Below are 21605 nucleotides of genomic sequence, written 5' to 3'. Positions count from 1 at the left end.
GGGGGGGGGGGCAACAATCTAGAATATAAATGGTTCCTGCGGAAGCACAGACACTGGACTTACTAGACACTTTAAACCAGCTATTTTCAAGATGTTCAAAGAGCTAAAAATACTGCTAACAGAATGAAAAAATTAGCTACAGACTAGGAGAACTATCTTCAAATCTCACATGCAGCAAAAGATTTGAATGCAAAATATATGAAGAACTCTTAAAAACTCCACAATATGAAAACAACCAACCTAATTTTAAAATGTGCAAAGACGATATATGGATATCAACTAACCACATGAAAAGATGCTCAACATCATTATCCATTAAGGAAATGCACATTAAAGCCACAATGAAATACTACTATACTACCAGAAGACCAAAAACAAATAAGAAAAACCTGCCAATACCAAGTGCTGATGAGGATGTGGAACACATGTAATTCCCATACATACAGCAATAATGCAAAATGGTACAGCCCCACTCTGGAAAACAGCTTGGCAGTTTCTTATAAAGTTAAACATACATTTACCCTATGAGCCAGCGAACTGGTATCTAGGTACTTACACTAGGAAAATAAAAATTTATACACAAAATCTATGCATGAATATTTATAGCAGCTAATTCAAAATATCCAAAAACTGAAAACAACTTAAATATCCTTCATTAGGTAAATGGATAAATAAACTATGGTACATTCACAGAATTCTACTCAGTAGTAACAGGGAACAGACTACTGATACAATATAACAATACAAATGAATTTCCAGGACATTGTGTTGGGTGAAAGGAGCCAGTCTCAAAGGTCAGATTCATTATGCTTCCATTTATACCATATTCTGGAGAACGTAAAACTACAGACACAGAAAAATAGATCAGTGGTTGCCAGGGGCTAGGGTGTAGGGAAAATCTGAATGTAAGGGGCAGCACAGGCATTTCAAGGTGATGAAAGCATTCTTTATCCTGACAATGGCGGTAGTCTCGTGAATCTACACATGTATTCAAATTCATAGAAGTATGTACCCCCCCAAAAGTCAATTTTATTGTATATAAATTTTTATTTTTAAGATTTTATTTATTTGAGAGAGAGAGAGAGAACATGAGCCAGAGAGAGCACAAGCCAGAGCAAGCACAAGCAGGGAGAGGGGCAGAGTGAGAAGCAGACACCCTGCTGAGCAGGGAGTCAGACCAGACCTACTGGAGGTTGGGCCCCAGGACCAGGGGATCATGAGCTGAGCTGAAAGTAGACTCTTAATTGACTGAGCCACCCAGGAACCCCCATATACAAATTCTTAAATTAAAGGAGAAAAAAGGACTGCAGGCGTTCAAAACTCAGCTCCACTTAATTTCTCTTTGCCTCAATCTTCTCATCTGAAAAACAGAATCTGACTTTGTGTTATTAGGGGGATTATGAGTTCTTGGCATATATTAAGCACCGAACAGTGACTGATAAAATATTTTGTTCAAACATGCCAAAAAGTTGATACTTTTTAAAGACCTACTACGGGAGTTAAGAAATCTAGTTTTCAATTAAATGAGCAAAGAACTAAAGAATATTGGAATTAAAACCCATAATTCCACATTATCATTAAACATTCTCTGGAAACCTACGAAGTGATTAATACCAAATCACCTTCTGCAAAGTGTGAACCTGGGTAAAACCTCTGAACATGAGCCACTCTACTTTAGGGACTCAAACTTTGTCCTGTTTTCTGAAACAGTCACTACACTGCACTACTGAACTGGGCAAAAGCATATGACCGAACACAAGACTATTACACCTACCTTCTTGATAAAAAACTGGACACTGCAGAAAATAGTTTCCTGGGCGCCTGGGTGGCTCAGTGGGTTAAGCCTCTGCCGTCCGCTCAGGTCATGATCTCAGGGTCCTGGGATGGAGTCCCACATCAGGCTCTCTGCTCATCAGGAAGCCTGCTTCCCTCTCTCTCTCTCTCTCTGCCTGCCTCTCTGCCTACTTGTGATCTCTCTCTGTCAAATAAATAAATAAAATCTTAAAAAAAAAAAAGAAAGAAAGAAAATAGTTTCCTAATAATTGTACTCAAAATATTCATTGTAATGTAAAATATAATTACATCTCCCAATCATCATTTTTGGAAAACACTTCAATTTCCTGCTATTTCCCCAAACTGCTAATAAAGACCCCTGGCTCTTAAACGTCAACAGGGCACAGTTTGGGTTGCTACCCGAATCTGTGTTCCCTTGAACTGCAATTCTAAGACCCCAGATAAATGCTTTTATTTCGGTACATCCCCTCTCCTCAGTGAACAAAAGTTTACAGAAACCTTCTGCTCAAGGAGCTACTGAAAGGTTTGTTCCAAGTACTACATTAAGAACTCATCATTCTACACTAACAGCAAAATGCTCTAATTAAGACTTACTACCAAATGTTCCGTACCACCGCCCCTCTCCTGGGAGGCTGTCAAACGCAAACTCCTCCTCCCACGTCAGGTAGAGTGTGCAGCGCTGAACCTGCTGCGTGCTTTGACGCCCTGCGCGCCATCCGTCACTTGCCCGGCCAGTCACTCCTTCCTCAGGGGCCTGTGGCTTTCAGGCAGCAGCGGCGGCTGCAAGTAAGGGTGACTCCTATTTTCCCAGTGTCACTCTTCTTACCTGAAAATCAGCCTCCTTTCCATGGCCAAGTATCCAAATCCACATTTGAACGTTAAAAGCAGGTTCAAGGGGGATCCAAGATGGCGGCGCCCTGGCCCGCAGAAGACGCGCAACCGTCTGAGGTGGCCGCGCAGCGCCGCCTGCAGGCCCAAGGCGTCCGCGACTTTGCCGCCCCAGGTTAAGAAGACCCCAAAGGGAGGCCATGAGGGAAGAACTCCCAGCCCTGGACTTGACATCCATCCGCTGCCCTTTCAGACCCAAGCCCAGCACTAGCTGTACTGACGACACCAAGTGGCAAACAATCTAAAGCTCTTCTTCTTCTCCTTTTTTTTTTTTTTTTTTTTTAAGTTTTTATTTATTTATTTGAGAAGGGGCAGGGGGGAGTAGGAGTAGAGGCAGAGGGAGAAGCAGGCTCTTCACGGAGTGAGCAGGGAACCCAATGCCAGGGCTTGATTCCAGGACGCTGGGATCATGACCTGAGCTGAAGGCAGACGCTTACTTAACTGACTGAGCCACCAAAGAAAAGGAAAGAGGAAAACTGTGAAGTTTCTTAGTGTCAGAGCATATCCTTTCTTCTCAACAAGGTAATCCACGAACAAAGTAGGAATTTGCTTTCCATCATGGTGTACATAAGGTTCTGGTTCAAAATAAAACAAAAATAATAAAGACCACATTAAATCATTTCTTAATAGTTCAATTCTATTCTATTTTGGCAGGTATGTATTGACCATAAGTGCCAGGCACTATTCTGAGTTATGAGGCTATAACACTGGGGGGGGGGGGGGAGTAAGTCTCTCCCCTTATGGAACACATAGCCGGAAGTCAAAAGCATTCAGGTCATGCATGGAGTTTGCCAATTTTATCCTCTACATTCTAATAAGCCTCATAACATCCCCAAGATCTAAACTCCTCCGTGACAGAAACAACTGTAGGTGATTCTCAATTGTCCTACACAGGTACCACACTCCCCTAGGAAAAGGGATCTCAGATAGGTCCAAAAAGGTAGCTATCTGTAGTTTGTCCTGAGCCTCTGAGGTAAACTGGCCTGAGAACCCTGCCCAAAAGGGTACAGGACAGCAGCTGGCCAACATACTTAAAGCCTCTTTCTTGAAGAAGCTGACTATAAGAAAAACAAGAGAGCCAATTCTTCAGTAACTTTTGAAGCCTTGGAAGCAGACAAAAGTAAACTAAGTCACAAAAATTGTGGTATCACTACATACAAATAACAGTTACCCCAACTTTGAAAGAAATATTCTCTGGAGTCGCTATTTGCTATCAGTTTCCCAGAGCAAACTCTGTCATATTTCCAAATGACTTCTGAGGCTATTTCTAGTGTCTTCCAGCTTACCCATGTATCCCTGTATTATGCCTCCATCAGCTGAGGTTAGCCAAACAGGACTCTATTTCTTGCACTCTGAAAATACATAACTATCACATATATTGCTTTCCAGTTACTTCAATGATAGTGTCTTACAATATTATTTATGTTCAGCCCCGTTATGCTACAAGATAATAAAGGGATTAAATAAAATCCCTGTATAAAATGCATGATAGATTCTGATTATTTCTTCTGTTTGACTATAAGTCATCACAATATGAATTACTTGTGATGGAAAAACCTAACAGTTCAAATTACAAGAAAGCACGCTGAATACCACTCAACCTCACCTTTTTTTTTTTTTTTAAGATTTTATTTATTTATTTGACAGAGATCACAAGTAGGCAGAGAGGCAGGCAGAGAGAGAGGGGGAAGCAGGCTCCCTGCTGAGCAGAGAGCCTGATGCAGGGCTCAATCCCAAGACCCCGGGATCATGACCTGAGCCAAAGGCAGAGGCTCCAACCCACTGAGCCAGCCAGGTGCCCCGATCAACCTCACATTTTTTAATAGGACACTAGAGCAGTGACTCTCACCTCACATTGAGGAAGTTCAAAATCCCAGCTCCCCAGCAACTATTCCAGAAGTAATTAGTGAGGAAATCTGAAGATGGGGTCAGGAGCATACATCTCTTTTTTAAAGTTCTGCACCTGTTCTGATGCCTAGCCAGTGTTGAGAACCTTGGCACTGAGGTGTAGAGGTAACTGTAGGTAGGCACTGGTACAGACAATGTGGTCCAGGGATCAGCAACAGCATCTGGAGCTTGTCAAAAGTGCAGAGTATCAGGCACCACCCCAAACCTAGTAAATTAGGGATCACATTTTTATAAGATCTCCAGGTGCAGGCATATTATTTATTTATACAGGCATATTAAAGTTTGAGAAACACTGTTTAGAGAACCCATTGCTACAGAACTGTGAAAAATACCCATGCCGTGTTATAAAGTTTAATACCTCAAGAAAATATTCTAAGAGGAATAGAACAGCGTAAGACGTAAAATGTTTGTGATATTAGGCATTTCACATTATTAGGCATCTAATTAAGAGGAACATTCAAATGCCAATCCTTATTCCAAATGAATTCTACTTATAAACCACACCTTCCACTGGCAAGAGTTATACCTCAACTGGGTAACACAACTATACTTTATAATCCCAGAGCTCCAGTTATCTCCATAAAGAGCTAGTAGTGTGTCTAAAGGAGAAGTCCTTGTGGGGAAATAAAGAAATAAGGGGTGTAGTGACAAGGGATCATCTACATGAGTGGCCCCATGCTGAGGGTCCTTCCAGTTTTTTGTGAACATCTCTCTATTAGTTTCAAAAGGACTGTATGGAAACAATAATTCTTACTGCGAGAAAAGCTAATTCTCCACAGGTTATGCAAACCTTGTCTTCTGCGCCCCTTGTTCTTGGCCAGCTCTCAGAGAAAAAGCATTTAGTTATCTTCCAGTATAGTGATTCCTTGATTAATGTATTTTCGGGAAACAATGCTCCAGAACAATGAAGGCAGCCCTATCAAACTCAAATGAACTCTGAATCCTAAGTGGCAGGCCTGGCATGCATTGTAGGGCTCATCAGCAATGCAATTGTGAACCTGCTCAGATGCAGCAAAGGAGGGACAAAGCTCCCATCACAGCTTCCATTTACTTATTCCCCAAGAAATATTCTGACCTGGTAATAAGCAAAATGACAACATCAGAAAACTGTTTTCAGATCCTACAGGTTTCCTTTTCAGCTCCATTCAACTTGTCCTAGGAGGACTGTCACCCTCTTGAAGAACTCTACATCACAAAAGGGAACTAGCACCTTCCCTGGAATACACTTATAAAGCAGTTTAAGAATGAGTAATTCCCTTTCAAAAGATTGGGGTGGGGGGGCTGCTCTAAGTGATTTTTCAGTGGTCACATTATAATAAAGAACAAAACAGCAACAAGAATCTAGGTATCGTCAGGTAACCTCATGTTATCAAAATGCATTAACCCTGGTGGTAAGGAGAGAAAATAAGATCAAACTGGATTTGTATCAGTCAGGAATAGCATTTCAGCTGCTAGTTGTACAGGCCAAAGATAACAGTGGCTTTAACCAGATAGTTTATGTTTTCTCAGATAAAGGGAGCCAGAGGTGGGGCTCAATCTGACCTGAGCAAAAGGCAGAGGCTTAACCAACTGAGCCACCCAGGCGCCCCCCTGAGTCCCCTCTTTAAAGTACTTTCCTAGAAACCCCACTCAACTTTTACTTGCATCTCATTAGTAAGCTGGTAGAAGTAGTTTGAAGGTGGGCACACTGCCACATTTGGCAATACAGGGTTCCACTGACTAAGGGAAGAAGGAGATGAATACTGGGTAGGCAACTAGGAGTCTGTCACTTCCTAGCTGTGTGACCTTGAGTAGATAACTTACCCCTCCTAGGTCTCACGTTCCTCTATCTGTAGAAGTGAAGGAAATCATCACATCTACCACATAGAATTGGCACAAGGACTAAACGTAAAACAACTACAATATTACCTGGTACCAAATGCACAATAAATATTAACTGGTTATTATTTGCTTATCTGAGTCCAGTGCTTTTCCAAATTCCTCTCCTACTCTAACTTCCTCTCCATATCCAAAACTGAAACGCAACTCATATTAGCCCTTTGTACATGCTGATACTCTAGTATGAATGAGTTTTAATCACAGGACACCTCAATCAGACATATGTATTTTATGCCTCTCCTTTCTAATTATGAAATGAAATTATGTGCCTGACATCAGGACACACCAGATATTCTGGGCAGAATTAGTGTTCAGGAATTGAGCTTACATTCCCCTCCCAAAGCAGGGTCTAAAGACAACCCCAATGCATATGTTTAGAGAACCTCAAGAAATGAAGGAGACAGTAAAAAAAAAGAATGGTATCTCTCACGCAGAGGGATTAAAAAAAAAATGATGTAGATACTCTGCCCTCAAGAAGTAAGAGCATAACTCCTTCCTCCTTAAGTATGGGCCATACACAGTGATTTCCTTCACTTCCTACAGGATGGAAAGGGGTTTGGGGGTGGATAGCGTAACCCTGAAGTAGAGAAACCTGAAATATACTAACTCAGCTGAATGATCAAGTCAATATCAACAGTGATAAATGATGTTAATATTATGTACACTTAATATACAATAAAAATGTGGCAAACATTCATACTTCCCAAACACCCATAGCTCCACTCTAAACACGAGAAAACGTATCAGACAAATCCCAAGAGTGACATCCTACAAAAATATCTGGCCAGTAACCCTCAACACTGTCAAGATCATCAAAAACAAGGAAAATCTTTGGAAACTATCAGAGCCAAGGAGAACCTAAGGAGATACCACAACTACATGTAATATGATATTTTAGACAGGATCCTGCAAAACAAAAAGGAATTAAGTAAATGCTAAGAAAATCTGAATAAAGTATGGATTTTAGTTAATAATGTATCAACACTGGTTAAGATGTAAATAATAAGGGAAACTGGATATAAGTATATGGGAACTCTATGTACTATCTTCACAACTCTTCTACAAATCTAAAACTATCCTAAAAAACAAAGTTGTGGGACACCTGGGTGGCTCAGTCAGTTAAGTGTCTGCTTTCAGCTCAGGTCACGATCCCAGGGTCTTGGGATCAAGTACTGCATCGGGTGGGCTCTTTGCTTGGCGGGGAATCTGCTTCCTCCTCTGCCCGCCGCTCCCCCTGCTTATGCACTTTTCTCTCTCTCTCTCTCTCTGACAAATAAAAAAATAAAATCTTTTTAAAAAAATTTAAAAATTAGGGGCACCTGGGTGGCTCAATGGGTTAAAGCCTCTGCCTTGGGCTTGGGTCATGATCCCAGGGTCCTGGAATCAAGCCCCGCATTGGGCTCTCTGCTCAGCAGGGAGCCTGCTTCCCACCCCGCCCTCTGCTTGCCTCTCTGCCTACTTGCAATCTGTCTATCAAATAAATAAAATAAAATAAAAAATTAAAATTTAAAAAATTAAAAATGAAGCTTATTTAAGAAAGAGGGGGGCACCTGGGTGGCTCAGTTGATTGAGACTCTTGATTTCAACTCAGGTCCTGATCTCAGGGTTGTAGGATGGAGCCCTACATCAGGCTCCGTGCTCAATGTGGAGTCTGAGATTCTCTCCCTCTCCCTCGGCCCTTCCTTCCCCTTTCTCTCGCTCATGCATGCTCTCTCTCTCAAATAAATAAATCTTAAATAAATAAATAAATAAATAAGATGGTCTACAGCCTGTACGCCCCAACACTCCCCCATATACCCATTTCCAACCCAAAGGCAAGCTTAGAGCTCCTAAAGATGAGGCCTATAGTTAATGAGAGAACAGAACTGATTTCTACCTCCTTGTAAATGAGAAGGCAGGCTACCTTCCTGCTTTGTGTCAGGCTCTTTCCACTTCCTCCCCAACCTTAACCCCCTCTATGCTCCAAAGCTACTAAACACATATTTGCAACTTGTACTTAATTGATAATATTCCCATCATACCGACCCTCCTTACTATAAATTCCCTAAAACACATCTCATGTTTTCCATTGCCAAGGTAGATCATCACTTCATCAGTGGAGCTCCTGTCTTTTTTTTTTTTTTTAAGATTTTATTTACTTATTTATTTGACAGAGATCACAAGTAGGCAGAGAGGCAGGCAGAGAGAGAGAAAGGGGGAAGCAGGCTCCCCACTGAGCAGAGAGCCTGATGCGGGACTCGATCCCAGGACCCTGAGGATCATGACCTGAGCCGAAGGCAGAGGCTTAACCCAGAGCCAGCCAAGCGCCCCTGGAGCCCCTGTCTTAAGCGTGCAGGACAATTGAAGCTAATGTAACTGCTCTCTCCAGGTGAGGCAATGTCTTGAGCTTTGCACTTTTGTATTCTCCCTCATCAATAGAGCACTTCACAAAGAGCCCTAAGAAAATTGCCCAAGATCTTATCTCACACTTTGGCAAATGTCTATAAACCAAGTCAAAAGTTACTTTTCTTCTCATCTCCTAGAATCTTCAAGTGTAAAGTTGGAAGCCTCATCCTTTCAATTAATAAAGCAAAAACCAAGGCCCAGAGAGATGCTGTAAATTGCTAGAGGCTAAGCAAAGCTAATTGAGAGAGACTTGATTAAAACCCAAGTGTTCAGAGGATTAGTTCCAAAGTACCACTGAATGCAAAGCTAAAATGATCTAAGGGAAAACAGAGTATGTTGCCCTCAGAATATAATGTGCCAATGAAGTTAGAAGCACCAATGAATCGTGTCAAAATTTAACAAAAAGAATAGTAAAGAGATGCACCATGATTAACTTTGAACTAAATGAAAAGCAAAAATGAGGGCGCCTGGGTGGCTCAGTGGGTTAAGCCGCTGCCTTCGGCTCGGGTCATGATCTCAGTGTCCTGGGATCGAGTCCAGCGTCGGGCTCTCTGCTCAGCAGGGAGCCTGCTCCCTCCTCTCTCTCCGCCTGCCTCTCTGTCTACTTGTGATCTCTCTGTCAAATAAATAAATAAAATCTTAAAAAAAAAAAACAAAAATGAGCTTTTCATTTTCAATGATAAATAAAAGGTAAAGGTCTATACAAGACATGCTGAAATTCTGTATGGGACAAGAAATGCCAAATGAACTCCGCTCCGTCTTTGGGGGTCCTGTAAAATTGATGCATTTCTAAAAAATGCATGAACTCCAAAGCAAAGCAACTACACTAGATTACAAAATGCTGAAGATACAGGTTTACCTCCTTCTTCTCCACCAACTGAAATCCCATTAACTTCTCCCAAATGAAGAAAAATGTGGATTCAGTTAAGTGTCAGCTATTTTAACAATAACATAAGTATACATAAATAAACACAAATAACTTTATAGGTATTCACTACGTGCCTCGCCATGTTCTAAGGGTATTAACTGTACTAACTCATTTAATCCTCAAATTCTATGCAACAGACTTTATTAATATTCCCATTTCACAAATAAGGAATGGAAACACAGAGGTTAGGTAACCTGTTCAAGGTCACACAGTTTGTGAGAGGTGAGCCAAAAAAATGAACCATGACAGTTTGATTCTTTTGCTAAAGTCCCTTTGGTAGTCATCATGGACTACTTTATATTCTTATTTACCTTCATTATAAAGTGTATTAGCCTAGAAGACATGGATAAATTCCTAAAACATACAAGCTCCCAATAGAAGACACGGATAAATTCCTAGAAACATATGACCTCTCAAAACTGAAGCAGGAAGAAACAGAAGATTTGAACAGACTGATTACCAGCAATGAAATTAAATCAGTAGTCAAAAAACTCCCAATAAACCGAAGTCCAGGACCAAATGATTCCACAGATGAATTCTACCAAATACATAAAGAGGAGTTAATACCTATTGTTCTCAAACGGTTTCAAGAAAAACAGAGGAGGGGCGCCTGGGTGGCTCAGTGGGTTAAGCCACTGCCTTCGGCTCAGGTCATGATCTCAGGGTCCTGGGATCAAGCCCTGCATCGGGCTCTCTGCTCAGCAGGGAGCCTGCTTCCTCCTCTCTCTCTGCTTGCCTCTCTGCCTGCTTGTGATCTCTGTCTGTCAAATAAATAAATAAAAACTTTAAAAAAAAAAAAAAAGAAAGAAAAACAGAGGAGGAAGGAAAGCCTCCAAATTCATTCTATGAGGACAGCCATTACCCTGATACCAAAACCAGATCAAGACAACTATTAAAAAAAAACAAAAAAAAACTATAGGCCAATATCTATGATGAACCTAGATGCAAAAATCCTCAACAAAATATTAGCAAACCAAATCCACAATACATTAAAAAATATCACTCACTATGATCAAGTGGGATTTATTCCTAGGTACAAGGATGGTTCAATATTCACAAATCAATCAACATGATACATCACATCCACCAGAGAAAGGATAAAAAGCATATAGTCATTTCAACAGATGCAGAAAAAGCATTTGACAAAGTACAACATCCACTCCTGATAAAAACCCTCAACAAAGTACGTTTAGAGGAACATACCTCAACATTACAAAGGCCATATATGAAAAACCCACAGCTAACATCATATTTAATAGGGGAAAAACAGAGCTTTCCCCCCAAGATTAGAACAATTAAGGATGTCCACTCTCACCACTTTTATTCAACACAGTACTGGAAGTCCTAGCCACAGTAGTCAGACAGCAAAAAAGAATAAAAGGCATCCAAATTGGTAAGGGAGACATAAGACTTTCACTATTTGCACAGGACATGATACTATAAATAGAAAACCCTAAGACTCCACCAAAAAACTACTAGAACGGATAAATGAATTCAGTAAGGTCACAGGTTATAAAACACAGGAATCTGTTGTATTTCTATACAGTAATAATGAAGTAGCAGAAAATTAAGAAAACAATTCTATTTACAATTACACCAGAAATAATAAAGTAGGTAAAAATTTAATGAAAGAGGTAAAAGACCTGTCCTCTGAGAACTATAAAACACTGATGAAGGAAACTAAAGATGACACAGACAAATGATAAGGTATTCCATGCTCATGGACCAGAAGAACAAATACTGTTAAAATGTCCTTATTAGGGGCACATGAGTGGTTCACTGGGTTAAGCATCTGACTCCTGATTTCGATCAGGTCATGATCTCAGGGTTACGATTCAGCCTTGCAGCAGGCTCCATGCTCAGTGGGGTGGCTGCTTGGGATTCTCTCTCTCCCTCTGCCCCGCCCCTCATGTTTGTAGGTTCTTGCTCTCTCCCTCAAATAAATAAATCTTAAAAAAAAAAAAAAAAAAAAAAGTCCAGGAGTGCCTGGGTGGCTCAGTCAGTGAAGTGTCTGCCTTTGGCTCAGGTCATGATCCCAGAGTCCTGGGATGGAGCCCCACATCAGACTCCCTGCTCAGTGGGGAGCTTGCTTCTCCCTCTGTCTGCTACCCTGCTTGTGTTCCCTCTCTCGCTGTGTCTCTCTCTGTTAAATAAATAAATAAAATCTTTAGGAAAAAAAAGTCCATATTACTCAAAGCAATATACAGATTTAATGTGATCTCTATCAAAATACCAAGAGCATTTCTCACAGAACTAGAACAAATGATCCTAAAATTTGTATTGAACCACAAAAGTACCCAAATAGCCAAAGCAAACTTAGAAAAAGAACAAAACTGGAGGTATCACAATCCCAGATTTCAGTATACACTACCAAAGCTGTAGTAATCAAACCAGTATGGTACGGCACAAAAAGAGACAGAGATCAATGCAACAGAATAGGGAGCTCAGATATAAACCCATGATGACACGGTCAATTAATCTACAACAAAGGAGGCAAGAATACTCAGTGGGAAAAAGACAGTCTCTTCAACAAATGGTGCTAGAGAAACTGGATAGCTATATGCAAAAAAGTGAAACTGGCTCACTTTCTTATACGATACACACAAAAAAACCCCTCAAAATAGATTGAAGACCTAATGTAAGAACTGAAGCCATAAAAATCCTAGAGAGAGCACAGACAGTAATTTCTCTGACATGGGCCATAGCATCATTTTTCTAGATATGCCTCCTGGGGTAAGGGAAACAAAAGCAAATAAACCCACAAAAAAACAAACAAAAAGAACCCCCCCAAAAAACTACCAGGACTGCATCAAAATAAAAAGCCTCTGCACAGCAAAGAAACAATCAACAAAACTGAAAGGCAACCTACCAAATGGGCAAAAATATTTGCAAATGACCAATCCAATGTTAGCATCCAAAATATATAAAGAACTCCAATAACTTAACACCAAAAAACAAAAATAATCCGATTGAAAATGGGCAGAAGACAGGAATAAACATTTCTCCAAGAAGACCTACAGATGGCCAACAGACATATGAAAAAATGCTCAACATCACTAAAAATCGGGGAAATGTGTATCTAAATCACAATGAAATATCACCTCACACATGTCAGAATGGCTAAACTCAACAGCACAAGAAACAAGTGTTGTGAGGAAGTGGAGAAAAAGGAACCCTCTTGCACTATTGGTGGGAATGCAAACTGGTAGAGCCACTATGGGAAACAGTAGGGAGGTTACTTAAAAAATTAAAAATAGGGTGCCTGAGTGTCTCAGTCGTTAAGCAGCTGCCTTCGGCTCAGGTCATGATCCCAGGGTCCTGGGATGGAGCGCCGCATCGGGCTCTCTGTTCAGCAGGAAGCCTGCTTCTCCCTCTCCTGCTCACCCTGCTTGTGTTCATTCTCTCTGTGTATCTCTCTCTGTCAAATAAATAAATAAAATCTTTTGAAAAAATTAAAAATAGAATTACCACATGATTCAGTAATTCCACTACTAGGTATTCATCCAAAGGATACTAGAACACTAATTTAAAAGGATGCCTGCACCCTAATGTTTGTAGCAGCATTATTTACAATAGTCAAGATACGAAGGAGCCCAAGTGACCACCAATGATAACTGGATAAAGAAGACGTGATAGACAGATAGATAGATAGATCTATATCTATAGGTATAGATATAGATCTATCTATCTATCTGTCTATCACGTCTTCTTTATATCTTTATATATATCACATCTTTAAAGAAGATGTGATAGATATATATATATACACACACACACACACACACACAATGGAATATTATTCAGTCATCAAAAGAATGAAATCTTGCCATTTTAATGACATGGATGGAGCTAGAGAGTATAATGCCAAATCAAGTCTGTCAGAGAAAGACAAATACCATATGCTTTCACTCATGTGCGGAACTTAAGAAACCAAACAAGTGAACAAAGAAGACAGACAAAAAAAGACTCCTAAACATACAGAACAGCAAAAAAATAGTGACAAACTGGTGGTTACCAGAGGGGAAGTGGGAGGGGGGATAGGTGAAATAGGTGATGGGGAGTAAGAAGTACACAAGTCATGATGAGCACTGAGTAATGTACAGAATGTCAAATCACTATGCTGTACACCTGAAGCTAACATCACACTACATTAATTATACTAGAATTATTTTTAAACAGAATAAAAATAAATAAAGGGTATTAGCCTTACCTTCCTTAATTCTATGACATGTTCTTTTAAAAACAGGGATCCTATTTTATTTATAAATCTCTTTGTGTTCCCTGTATTTTCTATACCATTTTGCATATATTATCCTAAAGAGGATAACTAGATATATTTTTTAAGAATTTATCTTTTTAATTGAGAGAGAGAGAGAGAGCACACACACAAGTGGGGGTGGAGGGGCAGAGGGAGAGAAAGAGGGATAAGCAGACTCCCCACTGAGTGGGAAGCCCCACACGGGGCTTGATCCCAGGACCCTGAGATCATGAGGTAAGCCGAATTCAGACGCTTAACCGCTTAACAACTTAACCAACTAAGCCACCCAGGCACCCCTAGACAGGTCTTCTTAAAGAATTTGGAGAATGCAGGTCTTTAAACAACATATAAATGTATCCATAGTTTCCAGGGGACTTAAAATAAGTTTCTTCAACTTTTTAGACAACTGCAAACTGGGTCATATGACCTGGAATGTCCCATGAGTCAACTTTTTTGACAAAAAAGCCAAAAAAACTGTAGTTAATGACTTAAAACACAAAAGAGAGGTAACTGAAGTGAGGCGGTACCTACCACCTGTATTATTTTAGACTAAGTCTTCTCACATTTCTTAGTTTCAATTTACTTGTCTTTATTTCTTTTCAAGATTTTATTTATTTATTTGAGATAGAACCAGAGTGAGCAAGAGAGTGCATGTGCAGAGCACGAAGGGGGCGGGGAGGGGCGACCAGGCTCTCGGCTGAGCAGGGAGCCGGATGCAGGGCTCATCCCCAGAACACCACCACCCCCAACTCGCCGCACGGCAGCCTGAGCCCAAGGCAGACACTTAACTGACTGAGCCACCCAGGCGCCCAGGAAAAACATTCTTTTTTTTTTTTTTTTTTTTAAGATTTTATTTATTTATTTGACATACAGAGATCACAAGTAGGCAGAGAGGCAGGCAGAGGGAGAGAGGAGGAAGCCGACTCCCGGAGGAGCAGAGAGCCCGATGTGGGGCTCGATCCCAGGACCCTGGGATCAGGACCTGAGCCAAAGGCAGAGGCTTAACCCACTGAGCTAACCAGGCACCCCAAGAAAAGCATTCTTAACCAAGTGACACAGTAGGGGGAAGAGGGACACAAACTATAAAGAAAGACTCATAAATACACCTACATTAAAATTCAGAATTTCCACATCAAAAGAAACCATAAAGAAAATTTTTAAAAATAAGCCTGAGTGGAAGAAGATATTTGCAAGATATGGAACCAACAAAACTTCAGATTCCTTTGTAAGAACTCCAGTAAATCAATAAAAAATGACAGACAAAGGGGGTGATATATTTATGCAATGAAAATAAACTACAGCAGCATATAACAATATGGATAAATCTTACAAACAATATTGAGTGAAAAAAGCATAACACTAAAGAATACAAACAGCATGGTTCCACTCATATGAAAGTTTTAAAATAGGTAAAATAATAATACTGCATACAGGTAAGACTGTACAGAAAGGCAAGAAATAATAATCGCAAAAGTCAAAAAAAGTAGTTTCCTCAAGAGGAGAGAAGAGGCCATGACCTGGAGGCATCAAAATCTGCTTCTGGGGAACTGACAATATTCTATTTCTTGATTTGGACACAGGTTACAAGAGTTTCACTTTATAGTTTATAGGCTTTATACACTCTTCTGAATGTATATTGCAAAAATAAACACACTTTCCAACCACACCTACAGTTAGCAGGAAGAGAAGGAGTTCACAGACTCCCCCAGTCCATAAACCCCAAATGTATGGTGCCAAGTTATGTGAGATCAAAGAGAAAATTTAGATTGTAAAATCGTGGGGGAAGAAGGAAGCAGTGAGAGCCGGAGAGGTCAAAGATTAGAAAGACAGACGGTAAGCAGGAGAAACACTAAGCCTCTGGGTCAGTTCACATTCTCACTTGGATAGAGAACAGCATCTAACACAAACAGAACTGACGAATGCCCAAGCTTGGTAAGGAATGCAATGGTGTCTAAAAAACACGTGAACTAATGAGCAGAAAGAGCTTGTAAAGGAATGTGAGCTATTAAATAATGTATCGCAAAACAAAGAAGACCAATTGTTGCAAGTTTAACCCTCTGCCCCCTCCATAATATTTCCATCCCTCACTGCTTAATGGAAATAGGACATATTACATGGTTAGAAACTGCAAACACCAATTTCTGAGTGAAAACGTACACAATGTCAGGTCCAGCAAAGTAATATCACAGAACCTAGAAAAGCTTCTGCCAGCCTTGGAATAAACACAAATATTGCAACTAAATGATGAACATATACCTGGATCATATCTAGTCTGACCTCCAATATTCTTCACACTACAGTCCATTTTTTTTTGAAGATTTTATTTATTTATTTGACAGAGAGAGAGATCACAAGTAGATAGAGAGACAGGCAGAGAGAGAGGGGGAAGCAGAATCCCTGCTGAGCAGAGAGCTTAATGTGGGGCCCGATCCCAGGACCCTGGGATCATGACCTGAGCAGAAGGCAGAGGCTTTAAGCCACTGAGCCACCCAGGTGCCCCCACACTACAGTACATTTTAAGAGAAAGTGAAGCTTTTTGCCGAAGATAACAGGAATCCAAGGCAGCCTACACGGTTTAAATCAGCAAATCAATGGAGGTACATCTTTGTGAAGTTTTGTCATTGTATTCTTGCAAGAAATAGTAATTCGTATGTAGCAACTGCCCATGATTTTGTTAGTCTGGATTATATCCAAGTACTTTCAAAACGACTAGTGTTCATGCAGAAAGTCAAATGCCTTATTTTGATGAAAAGCCCCTGTAATGGGCATCAAGAATTATTTTTAAGGTTCCAAGATCCTACCAAGGGCATTAAATTGACTATTTCTTTATGTTCCACTAAATTATTTCCCTTCATCCCATTTTCTATCCCTCACTAGTTCCCCTCAGACCTGTTCTTTTCTCTTAATTCTCCAATTTTCCCTCAGGTTAAGCCACACAGAAAAGCTTCTCCATGGCTTGATGGAATGTTTACTATAGTCCATTTTCTAAAGAAGCTTTACTAACTCGTTCTCATCTAAATCTTTCTCACTTCTCTATCTCCCTCCTGTTGTCATCTCCCTAAGTTTGTTCTTCCCTCCAGTGTGCAGATACGTGGCTAATGCCATTTTAAACAAAGGCCAAAGAATTTCCTCTCCATTATGTTTGACTGAAAAGCTGCCCCAGGAACAGAGAAGGGGTGTGGATCTACCTACTCTAACACTTAAGTTCCAAACTATTGATCCAAGCCGCCTTTGTGCACCCAGAAGCACAAGACCATAAAAGTAACTACAGGACCAGAAATGAGTCTCGGTCCAAACGAATGCCTTCTGGCATGCCACATGCTGGACTGGAGGGCTCACAGAGTAACAACTCTAAAGCAAGTGCTATAGATAGCTGGTGAACTCGGGCGGTGGGGGTTGGGCAGAATCAAAGGTCCGAAGTTCAAGAGACACGGAACCAGACTTGACTATCAGCACACGGTTCCACCTGGTAGCCGCCGAGCAGGCCAACCCATCGGGCGGGGTAGTCCCCCGACACCGCCGGACCCAGAGAATTCTGCACCGGCCCTGACTCATCTAGAGACAGTCAGTCAGTCACCCGGGCCGCCAAGTTCAAGCCAGCAGCTCCTAGATTTAGCGCGCACAAAACGTCTGTGGTTTCGCCGCCAGGACCACTAGCAGGTACCGACCAGTTTGGATTTCCCCGGGGCTCGGCCCGAAAGTGAGGACGAGGATGGAAAAGCCACTCTTCCTGCGTCTCCCCGCGCAGAGTGAAAGATGCCGGTCGCAGCCGGGCGGGTGAGCGGCCGCCGCCGTCCGGGGCAGGACCTGCGCGGCCCCGGGGCGCCCGGCCCTCCGTCCCCTCCTCCCCCGTAGCCCCTCGCGCTGGCCGCGCCCCTCACCTGCGGCCGAGTGGCCCGACAGCGCACGGCCCCGGGCGCGGCGCGGGCCCCCGAACTCGCGGCGCTCGCGCAGCTCTTCCTCCTCGTCCTCCCGCCGCCGGCCCTCAGCCATGGACGAGGCGCAGAGGCGCAGCCCGGGAACGGCGGGCGAGCCGTGGGCCTCGGCGCCGGGTCCGCAAGCACCGCGCGCTCCACGCCAGCGCCTTCGGGCCCGGGGGAGGCGGCGGCGGCGGCGGCTACCTCGGCGGACTCCACCTGCAGCCCGCGGGGGAGCGGCCTGGCTCGGGCGGGCCGCTTTCCCCGCCTCCTCGCGGCGCACCAGCGGCCTCCTTCTCCCGCTTTCCGTCTCCCACTCTTTCCCCCTTCCTCCTTCCCTTCCCCGCCCCGCAGAGTTGGAGCCGGGATGGGGCGGGTGGTGGCCAGGCCTCGCCTCCCGGGGGAAGGGTTACCGCCGCTGGGGCCGCCCCACAGCCGCACGCTGGAACCGCCCGCCCGACCAAAACAAACATGTACAAAATAAATAAATGGGATAGGAAGCCGGGAAAGAGGAGGTGGCTTGGCCTCTTCCTGCCCTTTCACGACATTCGGGTGTCAACAGGAAACCCATTTGCTTGACACTTACACAAAGGGGGGGGGGGTTGCTTGACACTTACACAAAGGGGGGAGGAGGGGCAACCTTCCCTTGGCTGGACTTGGAGAGCCCGTCGGCTGGGAGCCCTCAACTTGGGAACAAACGTGGAGTTTGGTCAAGCCTCTGGGCTGCACGCTTTTCTTCTTCTCCTCTCATAGCACCCTTTTAAATGGACGCTCGCCAGAACACAGGATTTCTAGGGCAGTGAAATGATTTTGTATATTGTAACGGTGAATACATGTCAGTATACATTTGTCCAAACTCATAGCACGTACAACATTCACGGAACCCCAGTGTAAACTGTGGGCTCTGGGTGATTGTGATGTGTCAAGATTATGATGTGTTCCTCAGTTATAACAAATGGATGGATCACTCTCTCCCAGATGTTGATAATGGAGGAGACTGTGCAAGGGGGTTATTTGTGAAATCTCAGTCTTAGCTCAATTTTGCTGTGAACCTAAATACATAGTCTAATTTTTAAAAATTGTTTTTTTTCCCCAGCCTCGCTGTATTCTATTTACCTTAGGGTTAAGAAGTGGCCACAAGCCCTAGAAGAAAACGTGTTTAAGAACCATGTACCTGTTTAATTGCAAAGAAATGATTTGGCGCTGGAGTGAGAAACTAATTTGAAGCACTTAGCTATGAGATCTCCTCCGTGAACGTTTTTCAAAGGTGAAAAGAAGGTGAGAGAAAGTTATTAAGTGTATCTGTATAGTACACATCTTAAGTTCAGGACTTGCATATACACGCATTCTCACAGAGAGGGGTAGATCCTAGAATCTCAGAAAAATATCCGAGCGGTATTTTTGGCAGGAACACTGTCTGGACATGAACCTGTAGGAAACTCCCTGGTGGAATGAACAGGCCTTTATCTCCAGCTTGGTGCTCTATTTCTGAGAGATTGTGAGAGTTCCTGATGTCAGCATGTGAGAGAAAAAGAAAGGGAGAAAAGGGTCACCGAAAATAGAATTGCCTGCTGTACCTGAGTGCCATTTCTTTGCCTTTTCAATAGTGGTTGTTGCTGCCTGAAAAAATCGTTCTGCTTTTAGGCAGATAAGAACCACAATCGATTTTGTGGAAATGAGGTCAAATCCACAAGTTAAAATTTTATTATTGCATAAGCAGTTAAATAAATAGAGAATTTGGAGAATTTGAAATTGAACTAGGGAAAAAAAGTGTTCTGGACCTGTCAGGTCGTTCTAAGTGCTTGGGTTCACTTTAAGTGAAAGCCTGTTTGTAACTTACCTTCAAGGATAAGAAATCACTTGAAGGCTCCTACTCTGACAACTTCACAACTTCACTGAACTGTTGAGGAGTCAGTCTCTGGTATTATTCAGATTCTTAGTTTGAAGAGGCCTGAAGGTGCTCTGGATCTCCCATCCAGTCAGAGTTTTCAGAAGCCACCTGCTTCTTTTGGAGTGCATGCTCAAGCCCACTTTACATTCAGTAAACATTTCTGGGAACTTTTTGTGCCAAATACCACACTAAGTGCTGTGGGGAGACTCAAAAGAGGGAAGGAAATATTTACTTTCAGGCCCTATGGTAGGTGTTCTTCATATAGGTTTTCCCATTTTTTTCAATTTTTAACATAAAATTTACTATCTTAACCATTTTTTTTTTCAGTAGGGTCCACACCCAACTTGGGGCTTGAACTCATGACCCTGAGATCAAGAGTTGCATGCTCCCCTGACTAAGCCGACCCAGGTGCCCTGATTTTCTCATTTTAAATGAGCAAAACATACTCACTATTCTCTAAAGACAAAGATTTGTCCAGTTTACCACAAAACAAGGCTAACTTTGGTAAATCTTATAATAGAGATATGACCTCAGAAAAGGGTGCCAAGATAATTCACTGGAGAAGGAATTTTCTTTACAAATGATACTCATATGCAAAAGAATCAATTTGAATCCCTATTTCATACCATATCAAAAATAAACTTAAACAGGATCATAGATCTATATTTAAGACCTAGTGAGGAGGAAAATCTGTGCTCTAAGATGGCCAACCCAGTGAGCAAAGGAGTTCCAGCCCCTGCCCCGGGGCTCTTCCAGGTTCTTCTCACTGCTCTGCTTCCCAGAGGTGCCAAAAGTACCAAGTATGCAGAAGCAGAAGGGTATAAATTACCCCCTTTGTTTGTGCTCAGGGATCAGGCCTTTGAAGATCACTCTCCTCTGAGACCCGCTGGTGTTGAACCTCTGATCCTCCAAGGTCTCCGAGTGCCGCTTGGTTCTTCCATCAGGATCCAAGGCAGGTTCTGTAACGCTAGAACTATAAAGCTCCTCAAAGAAAACACAGGAGTGAATCTCTGTGACCTTGGCTTAGGCAGTCATTTCTTAGGATGACATCAAAATGTATAAGCAACAAAAGTAAAAGTAAATTGGATCTCTCCAAAATTAAAAGCTTATGTGCTTCAAAGGACATCATTAAGAAACTAAGAAGCCAAAACCTCAGAATGTGGGAAAATGTTTGAAGATCATATATATAATAAGGAACTTGTATTCAGAATATATAAAGAACCTACAACTCAACAATTTTTTTAAAAAAATTAGCCCAGGGGTGCCTGGGTGGCTCAGTGGGTTAAGGCCTCTGCCTTCAGCTCAGGTCATGATCCCAGGGTCCTGGGATCGAGCCCCACATCAGGCTCTCTGCTCAGCAGGGAGCTTGCTTCCCTCTCTCTCTCTCTCTGCCTGCCTCTTTGCCTACTTGTGATCTCTGTCTGTCAAATAAATAAATAAAATCTTTAAAAAAAAAAAAAATTAGCCCAGCTTTAAAATGGGCATTCTCAAGGTGCCTGGGTGGCTCAGTCAGTTGAGCAGCCAGGTCTTGTTGATCTCAGCTCAGATCTTGATCTCAGGGTTGTGAGTTCAAGCCCTGCATTGGGCTTCACACCGGGCATGGAGCCTAGTTAAAATAAATAAATAGACATTCTTCAAAGAAGATATATAAATGGCCAATAAGAACATGAAAAGATGTTCAACATCATTAGTCATTAGGGAAATGTAAGTCAAAAATTACTGAGGCATCACTTCACACCTCCCAGGATGGCTAAGATA

At 42.1% G+C, this 21605-nt stretch overlaps 1 protein-coding gene across 4 annotated transcripts in view; it reads right to left on the bottom strand.

Moving 5' to 3' along the window:
- SH3D19 (SH3 domain containing 19) overlaps positions 1-18151 on the bottom strand; it is a 172196-nt gene extending 154045 nt beyond the window's left edge. For 2 of the 4 annotated variants that reach the window (XM_032855528.1, XM_032855530.1), the window contains exon 1: positions 17921-18151. In XM_032855528.1, the coding sequence (XP_032711419.1) occupies positions 17921-18032 (112 nt within the window). In that variant the 5' untranslated portion in view covers positions 18033-18151. The remainder of the gene's footprint in view (positions 1-17920) is intronic. The other 2 variants (XM_032855529.1, XM_032855531.1) reach the window with 2 other exon arrangements.
- Between the last annotated feature and the right edge of the window lie 3454 nt (positions 18152-21605).

The sequence above is a fragment of the Lontra canadensis genome, unplaced genomic scaffold (genome assembly GCF_010015895.1).
Source record: "Lontra canadensis isolate GAN:19392208 unplaced genomic scaffold, GSC_riverotter_1.0 scaffold10, whole genome shotgun sequence".
NCBI classification, from domain to species: Eukaryota; Metazoa; Chordata; class Mammalia; order Carnivora; family Mustelidae; genus Lontra; species Lontra canadensis.
Note: the sequence above shows the minus strand (reverse complement) of the source record. Positions and strands in the feature narration are given on the sequence as shown.